Below are 18,290 nucleotides of genomic sequence, written 5' to 3' on the forward strand. Positions count from 1 at the left end.
TGACTCCTGCAGATTCACAAGTGAAGTGAATTAAATACTTGCTTGTTTTGAAGCAGTACTTGATCAGCAAAACATTAAAACCATTCAGATTATATTAATGGCTTGAGTGTCAGGATGTGAATCACTCATTGCCGGATACCCAGATCCTGGAGGCATGATCTTTAAGTGGCTGGTCCATTTTAGATTCCTAGATAGCAGCAATGTTGATAATCAAGGATTTAGCATAGTCAATGCCAATGGCATTATAAATAACTCTGAGGTCTTTGGATTAACCATGCTTTCACTGCAGAGGCCGACCAATTTAGGAATACATGTGGCCAAAAATTGTGCTGCATTAACTTGAGGAATTGTCATAACACTTGACTAATGCCCATTTCAAAAATTATCAATATATGATTTCAGGAAAACAAATTGAATGCAAAAGGGATGCACAGTCATCCATTATATCTTAAAATCCCAACAGAATTTTGAACAAATAAACATGATTGGCAGGCATCATCTATATCAATGAAATTAACATTTAATGACCATGAAAATAAATTTTATTAATGCATATTTTTATTTTCTAGACATGAATATAAAAGTTACAAATGCCTTAAATCAATAGTGAAAGCCAACATGATGAAAAGTAATGTAGTGAGAAAGATGAATTCATAACTATGTTTATACAAATGATAACAAGAAGTGTAGCTCATCAGGAATATAATTCACCTCACCTGTTATTCAAAAATAAGCACAGAAAATGGTGAAAACATTCAGATGGTCAATCAGCATCTATGGGAAGAAAAACACAGTTGATCTTTTAGGACAAAGACCCCAGTGTTCATCTGTTTCTTTTTCCACAGATGCAACCTGACCTGCTGAGTATTTCCAGCATTTTCTGGTTTTATTTCAGATTTCCAGCATCTGCTGTATTTTTGGCTCACAGCTGTGATCCAATGTGACTCAGACAGAGCAACCTGTTTTTCACAGAACTAACTGATTTTGTCTTCCCTCCAATTTAAATCTCAGCTTCCATGTTCTCATGTCTCCGTTTAACATTTGAGGATTAACTCTTTTAATCTGGGAGAAAGTGAATTTTTTCAAATTCTATAGCCATGTGGTCTATGACCTTCTTATACATACCCCCTTATCCCCAGTCCTCCTAGTAAAATGAATGCGAAGTAGAGGTGGTCAAGAAATCCCCCTTGTTCTACCCAGGAAACTACAAGCAGTGTTTAACGTGCATTATACACTCAGATAATACTAAATTGGAGATGAATCAAATGTTTGGCAATTGGCATTAACTCTTTATATTGCTGCACTAAATAGTACTGCGTGCAGCACTCGCACCAAATGGTGACTGGAAAATAAAAAGGAAATGGTGGGGAAAATTGATATCAGTTCAATGCCAACAGGTCATTTGAAGTCCCACAATATTTCTTCCATTTGCAGAGTAAACTCTGAAGAATTTTATGACCTTTGTGAAAGCAAAAATAACTTGCTAGCTCTCTAAATTAATGTCATTCAGCTTCTTGTCAAATAAAATAAAACCTATCAATCACAAGGAGTGGAATTAAACTCAAGCTGGTCATACTTTTCTTCCATTATTTGCAGTGGGTGTTAAGGTGAAATGTCACAATCAACTTGCTCCTTGCTGATGTTGCCAATCCTGATATATTCCACCATCAACAGCGACCCTATTTCTGCTCTTCTGTCAATTACCCTGATGCTGAATGACATTTAAAACAGGGTCAAAGTTTGTAGGGGCCATAAGAGCATTGCTTGCCTTTGTTGGGTTGGTTGCGGGCGTCGGCGGCATCCCGGGGTCTGAGGGGTGCTGTTTCCAGTTGTTGCCGTCGTTTCAGCGGCTATTCCCATCGGCGCCACCCCTTTACAGCGCCATGTTGCATTTGCACGTGCGCTATTGGTCATTTGGACATTTGGCGCAGTGGGTTACATGTACTGGGGGTGGTTGGCAGAGGCATGGGAGTTTGGGCGTGATTCCTCAAAGGTCTTGGGTGATGGGTTAAAGACGAGGCGGGTGAGTAGGACTCGAAAATTTTTTGTTGACTAAATGTAGCTCAGTGCATAATTGAACTTTCCTTGACATCATCCATGGCTTCAAGAAGTTGGTCTTGACTCACATTAACTCCAGTCTACCAGCCACCTCTCGGCCCACTCCAATTCATATATCATTGCACCATGCCCGCAGCAGATTCCATCTTCCTGGCCTTATATTCAGCCCTGGAACACCTGGACAAAATGGACTTCTCCATCAGAATACTATGTATCAACTATAACTTCACCTTCATCACAAACAATCTCACGTCCAAACTATGTGGCCTTGGTCTCAGCACCTTGGTCTCTGCAATTGGAACCCTGACTTTCTTTTCAGAGGGTGCAATCACAGAGGATTGGTAACAGCAGCACCCTTACTATACTCCCTGTACATCCATGACTGCATGGCCAAACATCAATAAATTCATAGATGACACCAGCATCATAGGTGGGATCTTTAACAATGAGTTAGAATACAGAAGGGAGATAGAGGGACTAATAGATTGGTAACAGGGCAACAACCTCCCCATAATATTTGCAAAGCCAAGGAGCTGTATAGACCTGGAAGTGTGGCTGAGCTCATCTCCTGGTCCCACTTCCAGTCTGCATCAATATCACAGAGGTGGAGATGGCATACAGCTTTATATTCCCAGGTGTAAACATCTTAGTGAATTTTCCAGATCCACCCACATTGATGTAATGGCCAAGAAATTCAGTGCCTCTACTTCCTGAACAGCCTGAGGAAATTACCTACATCTCTTAACAACTTCTGTAGGGGCACCAGTGAGAGATTCCAATCAAGGTGCATCACTGAGTGTTACGGGCATGTTCTGCCAAAGACCACAAGAAACTGCAAAGGGTGGTGAACATAGCTCAGGCCACCACATAGCATACCCACCCCACCCCCCCTCCCCAATCAACTCCATCTACAACTCCCACTATCTTGAAAAACTCATTAAAACATTCCATCCCAGCCTCAAGCTCTTCAACCACTCTCCCTCCCATCTGGAAGAAGATTCATGGGTATGAGATCATGCACCATACAAAACAACGTCTATCACTGCATCTTGGTACACGAGTCAATAAACTTGAATTTGTGTCTGTTGTCTCTTCATGTTACATTCAAATGCATTGCGTGATCTTTGTATCTGATCAGGCACCATGCCTTCAAATCACAAACATTCGACTTAATTATTTTGATTCATCTTGATGCTATCTGGTTGGCACATCAACTAGCTTTATGAATTCTGCACCTAAAGGTTGAAAATACATACATCACAACACACATGTTTAGAGCATGTCTCGAGTTAGTTAATCATCAGATCTTATTACAGATGGGGAGTCCTTTTTTAACACTTTGTCCATTGTTTGAAGTTTTCTACATTGCGCAACTGAGATATTTTTGTAGATGTTCTCTAGAAAATAAGACAAAAGTAAAATATTAAAATTGCTAATATCTTAATCTACCTTCCTCAATTGCAAATTTTGCTCATTTCATGTGAACATGGAAAATAAAGAAAATTAAATTCAGTTGGTACTATTAAACTGGTCCTCCTAATTTTACTTTAAACACATCAGTAATTGACAAATGACAGTTAGGAATATTGAGAGATTAGAAGGAAATGTGTGAGAGAATCAGAGTTCTATAGCATGGAAACAAGCCCTTCAGAACAACCTGGCCATGCCCATCTGTCCATGCCGCTCAAATTCAGCTAAACCTTTTCTATCCAAATAATAATTTAAGTGTCTTTTAGATGTTACTTTTGTTCCAACTTCTGCCCCTTCCTCTGGCAGCTCATTCCATGTACCCTATCCTGTCTGTGTGAAGATACCTTTCAGGCCCCTTTTAAATCTTTCCCCTCTCATCTGCCAGCACAATAAACTAATGTTGAATTCACTCCCATAATGTGTGTCTCTTCTTTGAGGGTAATCTCTCCAGCAGTAGCAGCCGCTACAACCCCATTAACCTATACTCAAGTACGCTTTTTTTTTTAAAAGAGTGGGAGGAAACTGGAATCCTCGGAGAAAACCCTCACAGATACGTGCAAAACGTACAAACTCCTAACAGACAGTGCTGGATTCGAACGCAGGTGCGGTTCTGATCACTGGCACTGTAAAGACATTGCGCTAATCACTATGCCAATCATTCTGCCCTTGCCACAGCCACCCATACATCCGAGCTCTCGAAGCTCTGAACAAGCCCATCAATTCGGTAGTATTCTCGTGAATCTTTTCTGTACCCTTTCCTGCTTATTGATATTAGTGAAGGCAAGTGGTGAAGGAAAGCAGAAAGGTCAGGCTCACAAAAAAAACAACATAATTTGAAGTAATCAGAATCCTGAATTAAACCACAAATTCATGCAAAAATAAATCTTGATATGATCATTTGATCTTGCATTATCGTATATACTTGTGCTATTGTTGATACCGTGTACTAGTCGAGCCCCCTGTGGTGAATCCCTGCTAACTGCCTGTCTCTCCTCTGGCAAGCCTTTCTGTACTAACATTGGTTGTTCATTATCTCTACTGTTAAAGACACTCCCCTTGGGTATAACTGTGTATGCACCCATTGTCTTTCATTATTGTACCAGAAGTTTCTGCTGATAAAAGCCATGAATATTGTTTGACCCCATCGTCTTTGTCTACTTCATCAACTGGCACTACAATTTTATAAGCAGAGATTCACCACAGTCTAGCCAATGTTAGTTCAGCAAGGCTTGCCAGAGGGGAGACAGGCAGCTTAGCAGAGATTCACCACACACCCCACTTCGTTGGCCCAAAAAACGTATGGTTTTATATGACTTGTATGACTGCATGCCCATCCAAACTGCCAAGGCCCCAACACACCCACCCACCCCCCCTGCCCACCAGAGCTCCTGACACCAATTATAGACCCTCAACCCACTTCCCACCCACCGGAGCTCCCAATGCCCCGACCGTGGACCTTTGCCCCTGGCTACCCACCTACACAAAGTCCCAATGCCCTGAATGTGAACTCACCACCCGTTCCTGCCCATCCGAGCTCCTGACGCTTTGAATAATTGTGGACCTGTGTAAAAGTCGATCGCCCCAAATTTGATCCGAAAAATTGGTCCAAAAATTCAATGATTACACGAGTATAAATGATAATTATGTCTTCCTAAAAATATTACCCAATTTATATTTTGAAATATAGTCTCTCAAAAAATATTCCAGAAGATATGCTAGTTATAGTGCAAGAGCTAAATTATAAGTTACCTCTTAATTGCAAAAGATCTTTAGAAAAACATCCAATCTCCGTGTAAGATTTACCATCCATGAGTTCTGCTGATCATGGCCATGCAGTTACTCAAGCTAATGAGCTTCTATATACCACATCTTCCATAATATGAAGATAATGGGAATACTAACTGGTAAAATACATCCAAACTCAAAGAAATTCTTACCTGGTTTGTCCCTGGATTTCCAACCTTCATGCCAGAGTTCAGAGCTATCTACGTAATATTGGGATCTGTAACAGATATTTATTTATAGAATTTTAAGGCATGAATAAATCAACACATTTTAATTGAATAAAGTAATACGATTGTATTTAAATACTCGTACTGAATTAGCTATTCAATTTTGCCATAGGTGCTCTGTGGTTACTTCAGATGGTATGTGAGTGGAAAACAAAATGGTTGAGAACCATGTCCTAGACTCTCCCATCATGGGAAACAACCTTTCTGTCCATTCCTTGCAACATTTGAAATGTTTCAATGAGATCCCCCTCATTCTCCTATATACCAATAATTAAATGCCAAGAGCTGCCAAACACTCCTCATATGATAATCCTTTCATTCCTGGAATCATCCTAGTGAATATTCCTTGAACCCTCTCTAACTTCAGCACAGCATACCATAGGCTCTTATCTTGTTAAATAGCCCCATGTGCAGCCTTCTAAAAATCCAAGTACACATCATCCACTGCATCTCCCTTATCCAGCCTTCTTGTTACTTCCTCAAAGAATTTCAATAGGTTTGTCAATCAAGATTTTCCCTTGAGAAAACCATGGCTTCAGCCTATCTTGTCTCCAAGTACTCCATAACTCATCCTTCACAATGGACTCCAACATTTTCCCAACCTCTGCTGCCTCCCTCCCTTCTTGAATAGTGGAGTGGCACATGTGATTTTCCAGTCCTCTGGAGCCATGCCAGAATCTATTTATTTCTGAAAGATCATTACTAAGGCCTCCTCAATCTCTACTGTTACAACATTCAGGACCCAAGGGTGCAATCCTTCTGGTCTGGGAGACTTATCCACCATTAAATCATTTAGCTTTCCGAGTACCTTCTCCCTTCTCCCTTCTCTTCCCTTTCCTGATACCCTTCAACATCTGGCACATTACTAATGCCTTCCATATTGAAGACTGATGCAAAATACTATTTTTTTCCTCTGCCATCTCCTTGACTCCCATTATTATTTCTCCATTGTCATTTTGTATGGTCCGATATCTACTCTCACCTCTCTTTTATTCTTTATATACTTGAAGAAGCTTTTAGCATCCTCTTTGATATTATTGCCAGCCTACTTTCCAACATCTTTTCCCTCCTTATGAGCTTTTTTGTTACCTTCTGTAAGTTTTAAAAAATATTTCCCTATTCTCTATTCCCCACTAATTTTTGCTTCCTTGTCTGCTCTTTCTTTTGCTTTCACGTTTATGAACATCAATTTTTTCATTTTCCGGCAACCTCCATCTTTATTTAAAACTTAGGCATGCAGCATGGTAACAGGCCATTTCGGCCCATGACTCCGTGCCACCCAATTTACACCCAATTAACCTACACCCCGGGTACTCTTTGAATGGTTGGAGAAAACCAAAACCCCTGGAGAAAACCCACACAAACACGGGGAGAACATACAAATTACAGAGAGTGCGGGATTCGAACCCCGGTCCTGATCGCTGGTGCTGTAAGAGCATTGCACTAACTGCTACGCCAACCATGTTCCTCATGGTGGTTCCATTGTTTCCATTTCTTCTTTTACTACAATTCCTATTTCTTATCTCTAATCCTCTCCCCTCTCCTAGTGGTCTCTCCCACTCTCCACCTATCATGTCCTAGCTTCCTCCCCCCGCGCCCCCCCCCCCCACACCCTGTCCCCAACGGATATACCCGATAACAGCCCTTTCTACTTTAGTCTCGGTAAAGGGTCTCAAGCTGAAAGGTTGACTGATCATTTCTTTACATGAACGCTGCTTGACCTGTTGAGAAACCTCCATTGTCTACTCAAGATTCCAGCATCTGCAGCTTTTGAGTTTCTCTGCATTTTTGGAAATCTTCAGATCCTAGCTATTAGCTGATAATATTGTTTTAATTTAGAGGAATTGTTGGAGCTTAATATGAGCATAGAAATACGAATTTGGAGAAAGTGTAGGTCACTTGGCCTCTTGAACTTGCTCCACTATTTAACAACTTTATGGCTGATTTGAATGTGACCTTAACTTTGCATTCCTGATCAGCTGCAGGGAAATTGCAAGCTTGTTTATCAGGAATCCATCTACCTCTATTTAAATATGCTTCCAATAACCTTTGGGAAAGGGAATTCCAAATACTCACAGTCCTCTGGGAAAATAAACATTGTCTCCTTTCTTTTCTAAATTGGCAACTTCTTATTTTAAACGATTAAGCCAAGTTCTAGATTCTCCCTCAAAGAGGAATCCACTCCACACCTAATCTGACAAGACCCCTCAGCATCCTGTTTGTTTTAAACACGTTCCTTCTCAATCTTCAAAATTCCACCAGATGCAAGCATGTCTTGCCAAACCATTCCTCATCAAATAACCTGTCCATTCCACATAGTAGAGAAGTAAATTTTCTCTGAACTCTGCCCAAGAATTTAGAAATTTCCATCAATAAGGGAACCAATGCTGTTCACATGACGTGATCTCACTGGAAGGCTTTATAACTGAAGTACAATGTACCAACTTTTGCATTCAATTTATTGTCCAAAAACAATTACATTCACTCCATAGCCTTTTGTGAATCATACACCAGGACATCAAATCCCTCTGCATCTCAGAGCTCTCTGATCTCTCATCAATATTTAATGTTTTTTTTTATTTCTCTACCAAAACAGACAATTTGACAATTGCTATATTATACTCCATTTGTTAGAGTTTTGACCACTCATTTAACTTACAGGTATCCCCTTCTGCTTATGTCATATCCATAATAATTTATAGTAATAGTTTTCTTGTACTTGTTCAATATTTATTCATGTTTATAACAGTTAATAACATGGTGCTGTATATAAATGAACTAATAAACTAGGTTATGATTATTGCAGAGATCAAAAAGCCAAATTAATTCTTTATCAACATTGTCCAGGTGTCTCTGGCAGAATGATTAATTTTGGGGATTTTAAAAAATGCCATACCTAAAGCAGATAAATGAGAGGGTTTAGGGCTAAAGGAGAACACAATAAAAGGGAGGGAAAGTGATGGAGGAATTTGAAAACAAGATGAAACCTTAAAATTGAGCTGTTTTCCGACCAGGAACCAAAAAATAAAGCAACTCACAAACACTACTGCTGTCGCACCATATAACTGTTTACGTCATGGAAACAGTCCATGTCAGCCCTTCAAGTCCACACAAAGTGGTATGAAGCCATTTTCACCCATCACTCCACCTTAATGGACAACAGATGATGGTGGAAAGTGGCCAACCATAAGTTTGTATCTCAGTAGCAGAGATTGTGAGTTACTCTAATTCAGTGGTTTTCAAACTGCCCCCTAAACTCACATTCCACCTTAAGTAATTCCTATTGCCATAAGTGCTCTGCGATTAGTAAGGGTATGTAAATGGAAAGAAAATGGTTTGAAAACCACTGTTTGAATCGTACCTCATTGACTTGTTATGTGTACGGTTTCAATACTCCAAAGGAAATGGGCCAATTACCATTTTTCTCAAGGAAAATATTTCAGTAACAACTTAGTCTAGAGCAGTGGTTCTCAACCTTCCTTTCCCACTCATATACCACCTTAAGCAACCCCTTACTAATCACAGAGGATTTCTGGCATAGGGATTGCTTAAGGTGGAATGTGAGTTTAGGGGGGAAGTTTGGAAACCATTGCTTTAATTTGTGGAGAGTTGAATGGCAGGGTCCATTCCAGGAAGTAAAGTAAATAAATCTTCCCTGAACACCATCCAAGAATTTAGAACTTTCCTTCAATTGGCTAAGAGTGAATTGGAATAACCAAGGTTGGAAGTAACAAAGACATGGATGAGGGTTTCAGCAGGCAGATAAAATGACCCATTATCGAGATGGGAATATGACTGATACAGCAAATAGTAGGGCCCCAGTCAATAACATTAGGCTTTTCTTTTAGGTATCTCTTTAACATCTATAGTCAGCTTGAATTATAAAGATGCTGTCAATTGAGAGAAAGACCAAATAATCCTAGCCTCCCAGCTATAGAACAGAAAATTCATAGCAAGTGCTCCCATCTGAGTCATTATCAAGGTGCCACTTTTGTAAAGGGTGCTTTGACAGGAAGTGCTGACCTCTCTTGAATTGGCACTGGATGGTTGTGCCCTTTGTGGAAAGATGCTCCATCCAGCATGAGTTGAATTTTCGGAAGAGATGATTCATACAGACAGGCAACAATTTACTGTAAGAGCATTATCATAGAATAACTTATGGCTTTTCTTCATCAGTGAATCATTCACCTTTTCTCTGTCTTCTGTTTACCAGCTTCTTTCTTTATTCTAGAAGTATTTTCATACACTAAATTGTCTGCATAGAACATATCAAAAGGCATCAAATTAATAGTTGTCGGTCTTTTTGTTTGAAAGATATAGTGAAGTAAAAATTCTAAAAATCACATTGGAGTTAGTTTGATCCACAGACAAAATACTGCACTGAACAAAATGTGACATTGTTTGTTGCTTTGCAAAATGACTGGCCCCGACTCTCCCTTAGCTTTTAAATTCCTACTGAGCTGAAAAGCCTGATACAAACTGGGATGATCGCCAGAGGTCTCATTTTTGGACACATAAACAGAATTGTAAGGAACAGGCTCTTTGGCCCATGATGGCCAAATTTAACAAAAACTCAGTTTCTTGTACATGTTATGTGTCCCTCTATTCTCTGCATATTCAGCCTCTTAAATGCTACAATTTTATCTACAAGGAACCTTCATGACAATTGCACCAAAAACAAGAACAATATTACCTTTATATAGCACACTGACTGGAATATCTCAAAACATTGCAGTTAAATATTAACAACTGTACTCAGTACAGTTCTGGATGCCATCATAATGAAGGATGGGACTTTATTGAAAAGGGTGCAGAGGACATTCAGCAGGATGTTGCCTCAAATGGAGTGCTTCAGGGACTGGAGAGGCTGGGTTATTTTTCTTGGGAGTGAACAGACCTGATTGAGGGTGTGACAGATTACAGCCATGTTTTTGGGAGATAAATTGGGGCAGGCTTTTTAGTGTAGGTCACATACAAACACTTCAAAACAGATCTCATTTAAAATATTGGAGTTCTGCTCAAGCCAGATAGGGCAGCTCCAAGAGCCTTTGCAAAGGCTTAGGAGAGTGTCCAAGGGACTTCACTAATGGATTGTTGTTTACAAAAAGGCAATAGATGAGAGAACTTGTTGGAGCCGCAGGCTGTCTGGGAGTGTTGCTGGCTATTCTAAGAGGGTCATGTGGTTTTTCTCTGAGAGAGAGAAAGAGAGAGAGAGAGAGAGAGAGAGAGAGAGAGAGTGATCAGTTCTGCAGTTTTACAGTCAGTAGCAACAGCTGGGACTGGAACAGGACAAGCTGGCAAGCTTGTGGAAAAACCCCATTTGGAAGACGGACTGTGAGTACTTAGTTCAGTCTGGTTCATACATGAGAGGACTGGCTGCCTAATGTTTCACTTGAAATAAGTGAAACAAAAAGGAACTTTGTGATGACCTGAAAGTAAGAGGTGATCCTCTGGAAAACTCTAATGGGACAAGTTTCTTCAGCAAGACACTGAAATGGCTGATTAAAAGGAATCAGTTTTGGGTGTCCAGTGAACAACAATTCTCTCTCTGAAAACCAACAAGAACCTTCCTGAGCAGTAACCATTTACCTTTCAAGCACAAAAGTCTGGTGAACTTCATAAATGTTAAATTCTGTGCACAGTATAAGAATTGCCTGCAACCAATGAACTTGGAAGAATGAGTAGTGAGATTAGACTGTGAACCAAAGAACTTTTAAATTTACACACATTACATAGACGTGCGCTTAGTTAATGGGTTAAGTTGGGTTAATTAAGTTAATAGAGATCAACACTGAGTCATTCAAAAGGGCGGGTGGCCTTAATGAAGTGTGCCTTTTCTAGCTGGTAGAACTGGGGCTTACACTCGGCACAGATTTGGCAGCATCTGGTCGTGCACCGGACATCCTCTACGGAGTACGGGAGGTTTCATGTCTTAACAAAATGGTACAACCTTGTGACTCCGGGGTGGCACAGATTGTCGTGCAAGATCTGGAGACGGTTGAGATGCACGCTGGTGCAAGTCCCTCGAGATAAGGTGTCCAGGGGGGGTCATTGAGCTTACCTGTCCGGTACAAGATATCATAGTTGTAGGTGGATAATTCAATCCTCCACCTCAGAATCTTGTCATTCTTGATCTTACCCCATTATTTGGCACTGAACATGAAGGCCACTTTCCTATGGTCAGTCAACAGAATAAATCTTTTACACTGCCTCAATGATAGCTTGCGCCTCCTTCTCGACGGAGGAGTGCCGGAGTTCGGAACCGTGGAGGATGTGGGAAAAAAATGCAACCGGCTTGCCTGCCTGGTTTAGTGTGGCAGCCAGTGCGCAATTGGAGGCATCACTCACCACCTGAAAGAGGACAGATTCATCCATGGCATACATCGTAGCCTTAGCGATGTCTCCTCGAATTTGGTCAAAAGCAGCCTGGGCCTCTGCCGATAATGGGAAGGTGATCATATGGATTAGGGAGTGGGCCTTATCGGCATAGCTGGGCACCCATTGAGCATAATATGAAAACAACCCCAGGCACCTCTTAAGCGCCTTTTGGGAGTTTGGGACAGGAGGGATTGCATGCAGTCAGGGGCAATGACTCATGTGCCACGACGCATCCAAAAAGGACAAGGCGCTCCGTGTTGAACACGCACTTGTCCTTGTTGTACGTCAAGTTGAGGGACTTGGCCATACATAAGAATTTGGCGAGATTAGCATCATGGTCCTGCCGGTCATGGTCGCAGATGGTGACAGTGTCGAGGTAGGGGAACATTGTGCTCCTCCACCATCCGGTCCATTACTCTCTGAAAAGCAGAAACACCCTTAGTAATCCCGAAGGGCACCTGCAGGAAGTGGAAAAATTTTCCATCTGCTTCAAAACCCATATATATTTGATCGGCTGGACGGAGGGGGAGTTGATGATAACCTGACTTGAGGTCAATGGTCAAAAAAACTCTGAACTTAGCGACCTTATTGACCAAGTCGGCTATCCGAGGTAGCGGGTATGCGTCCAACTGGGTGAAGCGGTTGATGGTCTGACTATAATCAGTTACCATCCTGGGAATGCCAGCACCTCTGACCATGAGGACCTGTGCCCTCTAGGGACTGGTGCTAGGGGGTATAATCCCCTCCACTAGGGGTCACCGAACCTCAGCCCGGATGAACTGCATGCACTCCGAACTATAGCGTCTACTCTTGGTGGCGATTGGTTTGTAATCCGGGGTGAGGTTCACGAACAGTGATGGGGGGGCACCCGATGAGTGGTGAGGCTGCTGGATGGTGCAGGAGAATGAGTGCTGGGACCACAAGGTGGTGCCGGGGACTGGAGGTCAGCGGTGGTTGGGGGCCTCTGAACCCCATCGTCACACTCCTGAACTGACTCTGAAAGTCGAGGCCCGTGAGGATCGGTGCACAGAGGCGAGGCATAATTAACAATATAAAATCGTTATAACATTACTCCCCACCATCAGGGACACTACACAATACCCCCGGATTCTGGTCTGTTGGTCCCTTGCAACCATTGATACCATCCTATTCATGGGTCAGACTGGGAGGGAGAGTCTTTGGTCCACATCAGGGTGCACAAAACTTTCCGTGCTCCTGCTATTGAAAAGACATTTCGTTTTACGCCCATTCACCTCGATCCGCGTCATGGAGTTTGAGATCAGGTGAGGACTGGCTTGGTTCATTGTCACCGATGGCAGGATAGGCATTCCTTCATCATCGTCGTTGGTGGGGATGCCTTCCCAAGATGGAGACCTCCATGTTGACCACGCAGTGTTTGAAGAGGAAGAAGATGGAAGTGGAGTCGTGGTCGTCGGAAGTAACATCATCGGAGCGGTAGGCCAAGGTGCTGAGGTTGGGAGCAGTGGCCGACAAGATGACGCTCCCCTTACTGCACACGTGGTCAGCGCTGGAAGCTCCTCAGGAACACACGCCACGTTGTTCCCGGACGCTTCTGGTAATGGCCCTCCTTCCCACAGCCCGAGCATGTAGCTCCCTTTGTGGGACAGAGGCATCTTGAATGCTTGGACTGTCCACAGAAGTTGCATCTCAATGATGCCGTTGGTGTAATTGCAGCCGTGGTCAGGTCGGTAACACCCGACACTGAGTCCCAGGCCGAAGGCCCCCATGGTGGAACATACGGAGATGGTCCACTTCTACCCGTGATCGACACCGCATGGCGCTAGGCCGAGTCTAAAGTCCTGATCAAGTTGATAGCCTTTTTGAGTGGGAGCGGGTCCTCCTCAAGGAGTCGTTGTCGGACATAATCCGACCTCACACCCGACACACAGGCATCTCAAATCAGTTCTTCCATGCACTGGGTCAGTGATATCATGGCCATGGGATCCCCCAGGCAGTCTTTTCCCAGTGTGACCAGGGACCAGACGAACTCTTCAGTGGACTCACCAGGCTGTTGTTTTCGGGATGCCAACAGGTAACGGGAGTAGACCATGTTCACTTTGCCCGCAGCTCAGCCATCACCTCGTTGTAGGTTGCGCTGCTTTGGATGGCCAGGAAGGCCCCCTGGACGACTCGTGCCTGAAGGATCTTTAGCTTCTTTTCATCAGAGTCGACCACCTCAGCAGCAGCGTCGAGGAAGTTGTTGAAGCAGTTCATCCACTGCTCGAAGAGCACCGATGCACCTGAGTCTTGGGGGTCAACTTCCAGCCATTCTGGGCGCAGCAATTTCTCCATTACCGGAGACCTCCAAAATCTAGTCCAATAAATTGTTGGGCACTGTCAGTAGCCCCAATAATGACACAGACAAAGACTGAGGGGAACGATAGGCTTTATAGTACTAGAGACTGCTGGCCCGGGTCCAAGGCTAGGAAATGAGCGGGAAGGGGAGGAGACTTGACCTTTATGACCCAGGGTCACATGGGCAGGACTAAGGGAGGAGCGAAGGCAGGAAGACACCCAGAGGGTGGGCCAGCCAGTAAACATAATCATTTCACTACACCTGTACAGTTCTGATCACCTCATATATTACAGGAAGGATGCAGATACTTTAGAAGGGTACAAAGATTAACTAGGATGTTGACTAGATTGGAGAACATGTCTTATGAAACAAGGTTGGCAGACCTAAAGCTTTTCCCTTTAGAGCAATGAAGGATGAGAGATAACTTAATAAGATAGAGGTGGACAGCCAGCACCTTTTCTCTGGGGTGACAATAACAAATTCCAGAGGGCACCTGTATAAGGTGAGAGGAAGAAGGCGTATGGGAGATGACAGGGGTAAGGTTTTTTTTTTATCTGAGAGAGTGGTGGAAGCCTGGAATGCATTATTAAGGATGGTGGAGGTGATGTCTGGTGCGATAAGGGCATTAAAAAAACTCTTAAAAACACAAATAGATGTATGAAAAATAAAGGATGATGGGTGCGAGTTAGGGCACATTTAGATTGTTGCCAAGCTGAAGGGCCTGTATTGTGCTGTAATGTTGTCTGTTCTACGTTCTCAATGGCTGATATCAGAGGAAGTTTTGTCTCCTTGAGCATGGATTTGGGATGACTTCCCAAGAGCAACAGTGATCCAACAAACTGTGCAACAGTAGCCTAGAAAGGATCTCTCAGAAGCTGAGACTCTAGAGCTCCAAGGATAAAACACTCTAGGCATACATTATGAGGTCTGGATGAAAAATCCAGCTTGATTAAAAGGTTTAAAGGAAAGGTTTCAGGTAAAATTTGGTTAGCCAAATCTGACTGAGTAAATAAGAATTGTGGTTTTCAGACCAGGAAATTTAGAATCTCAGTGTGTTTGATTGATTAAAGTTGTACTGCTGTTGGTGTAATTTAGAAAAGTTTTACACATGAAAAACATGTAAAGGAACTCAAAAATAGCACTGCCAAATGAGGAAATGTATTTTCCTGTTGCACAAAGGGCCAGAGAATTGTGCACAAAATTGGGGTAGGCTGATATCAAATAGCGCAACACTCGATATTTTCCAGGGTTATATGAATACATTTCTAGCCCTTTAATTCACTTAGTTTAATATTTGGTGCCAGAAAATGACTAAGGTATAGTAAAGGATAGGCCAATTGAACATTCTAAACCTAAGAACATACGAAATAGGAGCTGGAGTAGGTGATCAGGCCCTTCAAGCCTTCATGGCTGATATTTTCTCATATCTCTTAATTCCCCTACTATCTAGAAATTTATCCAACCTTGTCTTAAATATATTTATTGAGGTTGCCTCCAATGGGCAGCAAATTCCATATATTCACCACCCTCTGGGAAAAGCAGTTCCTCCTTATCTCCATCCTGCTAACTTGAATCTTGAGATTATGTCCCTTCGTTCTAGTCTCCCCCACCAATGGAAACAACTTACCTCCCTCTATCTTATCTATGCCTTTCATAATTTTATACATTTCTGTAAGATCCCTTCTTATTCTTAATTCCAGTGAGTACAGTTCCCTCATCTCTGGAATCTGCCTGGTGACCCTCCTCTGGACCAGCTCCAAAGCCAGTACATCCTTTACATCCTTCCTCAAGAAAGGAAACCTGAATTACACACAGTACTCCAGATGTAGCCTCACCAGTACCTTGTACGGTTGCAGCATAACCTCCCTGCTCCTAAACTCAATCCCTCTAGTTATGAAGATCAACATAGATAAACTCTACGGGTTTGTAAGGGACAGATCCAGCTTAATGACTTTGCCAGAGCTTTTTTTTAAGTAGTAGGTGGAGAAAGCTTACTTTATTTTCTAAGGGCTTCTCGTAGGTGTTTGATAAAGTTTTTTCACAAGCTGTTAAAAAGAAATTTTTCAAATTTCACTTTTTTAAACTAAACGCAACATTTTTTATTTCTAAATTTGATGAATATAATTCAAATGATGAATTATGAAACTTGTGGAATTGAAAGCAAATTGTTTACCTGTCTTAGACATTTGCTAAGTGGCTGGGAAAATATTGGGATAATGCATCAGAACTCAGGTTGGAAGGATATGACTAATGGAAACCTCCAGGAGACACAATCATTCATCATACTTATGGAAACTGGCACTGAAAACCAAGCTTGCTTATGTCACAAAGATGTCATTGTAGAAGGAAGAAATAAATTACAAAAAAGATATTTGTCGATTGAGCAAGTGGACAAAAATGTACCAAACGGATACAGAAAGGCTTGAAGAACTTGACCAAACAGCTTCTGTGGAAAGAGAAACCAGTTATGAATGAATAAAGTTTATTGCCATGTACATAAATAACAGAGTCCCCTGCAACCTCAGTGAACCCCTGACTATAGGCACCTGATGAAGCCTCCTGTGACCAGCAGGAAACCAACTGACCTGAGAGAACTGCATGGTTCCATTGCTGACTCCAGGAACCCACCAGAAACAGCTCCATTATCAGCAGGGCCCTACTGCAGATTCTTGTACTAATCAGGAGCAAACCACAAGATAAAGAAACCCAAGGGAATCACAGGGTCCTTCTGCCCACCCTAGGCCCTTTCCATGGGGATGAAGATCAAGTTTTAAGTCCCTTCCCCTACCTCTTCCACTGCATTCCCTTGGCAAATGTCCAAGCCCTAGAGAATAAACTGGATGAACTTCAGGGTAGACGTACTTTTCAAAGAGAGTTGAGATACCTTGAAGAAAGGCTCAGCCTGAAATGTTGATTTTACATCTTTACCTCCACTGGACATCGTGTAACCTGCGGAGTTCCTCCAGTGTTTTTGTGGTTTTACTTGAGAGAATACAGCTGGCTTGGCTTCATAGACACATAACTCACACCCCTCCTCTCCCAATTGTGCTGGGCAACTAGAAGGCTTCTCAATTCACTGGATGGATCACAGAGTGTCCTCAGGAAAAGCGAGAGGCGGTGTTATTTTCTTTCTCATCAATGGCCGTGGTGCTCAGACATGCTGGTCCTGGTGAGCTCCTGCTCTCCTGGCCTGGAATACCTAATTGTGAAGTGTCATCCCTACCTCCCACTGTGAGAACTCACATCAGTTATTCTGACAGCGGTTCACATACCATTTCAAGTGAAGGTGAAGCTAGGACTAGATGAACGATTCACCTCCAGCAACAACCTTGTAACCAAGTGTCCCGTGGCAATGTTCATACATTTTAATTTAATTTAGACATAAAGCATGATAACAGGCCATTTTAGCCCACGAGCCTGTGCCACCCAATTTGGGATAATAATAGTTGTACTGTATTCCCAAAGTTTCAGGCCTAACCCCTTCTTCAAGGTATAAGCGAAGGACAGTAAGGTGTCAGAATAAAGCCCTTATTTGGTGCTAATTGATCTTTCCTTTCATTGCAACCCTATATACTGTAAATCTTCACAGGGCTGGATTAGAGATAACATGCCAGTCTGTTGCAGACTGTCGTTTTCTCACTGTATTCAGTATTTGGCAATTTAAACTTAAATTACAATGCGTGGATGTAATGAATGTCTTACTTGCTGCAGTTTCCAAACTACATAAAACATACAACAGAAAAAGAAAGAAAAAAATGAGATAATAACATAAAATAGAAAATATATACATAAACAAAATTAAACATTTACAGATGTTATAACGTAAAAAATGGAATGAGTCAGTGGTGCAGACACATCTTTGGTGGTTTTGAAGTAGTTATTATGGTGAAAGTAGTCCTGGGATGTTCCAGAATCTGAACCTACTGCTGCCAGACATCAGATTTCAGTGAGAAGTGAACATGACTAGGATATTGATTTTTTTTTTGATGTTGGCAGCTTTCTTACATAAGAACATAAGAAGCAGGAGCAGGAGTTTGCCATCTGGCCCATCGAGC

At 42.2% G+C, this 18,290-nt stretch overlaps 1 protein-coding gene across 1 annotated transcript in view; it reads right to left on the reverse strand.

Moving 5' to 3' along the window:
- Nucleotides 1-2,971: 2,971 nt before the first annotated feature.
- LOC138757056 (uncharacterized) overlaps nucleotides 2,972-18,290 on the reverse strand; it is an 86,093-nt gene continuing 70,774 nt past the window's right edge. The window contains exons 6-8 of the mRNA XM_069923757.1: nucleotides 9,729-9,795; nucleotides 5,466-5,530; nucleotides 2,972-3,455 (exon numbers count right to left, since the gene is read on the reverse strand). Of these exons, the coding sequence (XP_069779858.1) occupies nucleotides 3,352-3,455; nucleotides 5,466-5,530; nucleotides 9,729-9,795 (236 nt within the window). The 3' untranslated portion in view covers nucleotides 2,972-3,351. The remainder of the gene's footprint in view (nucleotides 3,456-5,465; nucleotides 5,531-9,728; nucleotides 9,796-18,290) is intronic.

This window comes from Narcine bancroftii, chromosome 3 (assembly GCF_036971445.1).
Source record: "Narcine bancroftii isolate sNarBan1 chromosome 3, sNarBan1.hap1, whole genome shotgun sequence".
NCBI lineage: Eukaryota > Metazoa > Chordata > Chondrichthyes > Torpediniformes > Narcinidae > Narcine > Narcine bancroftii.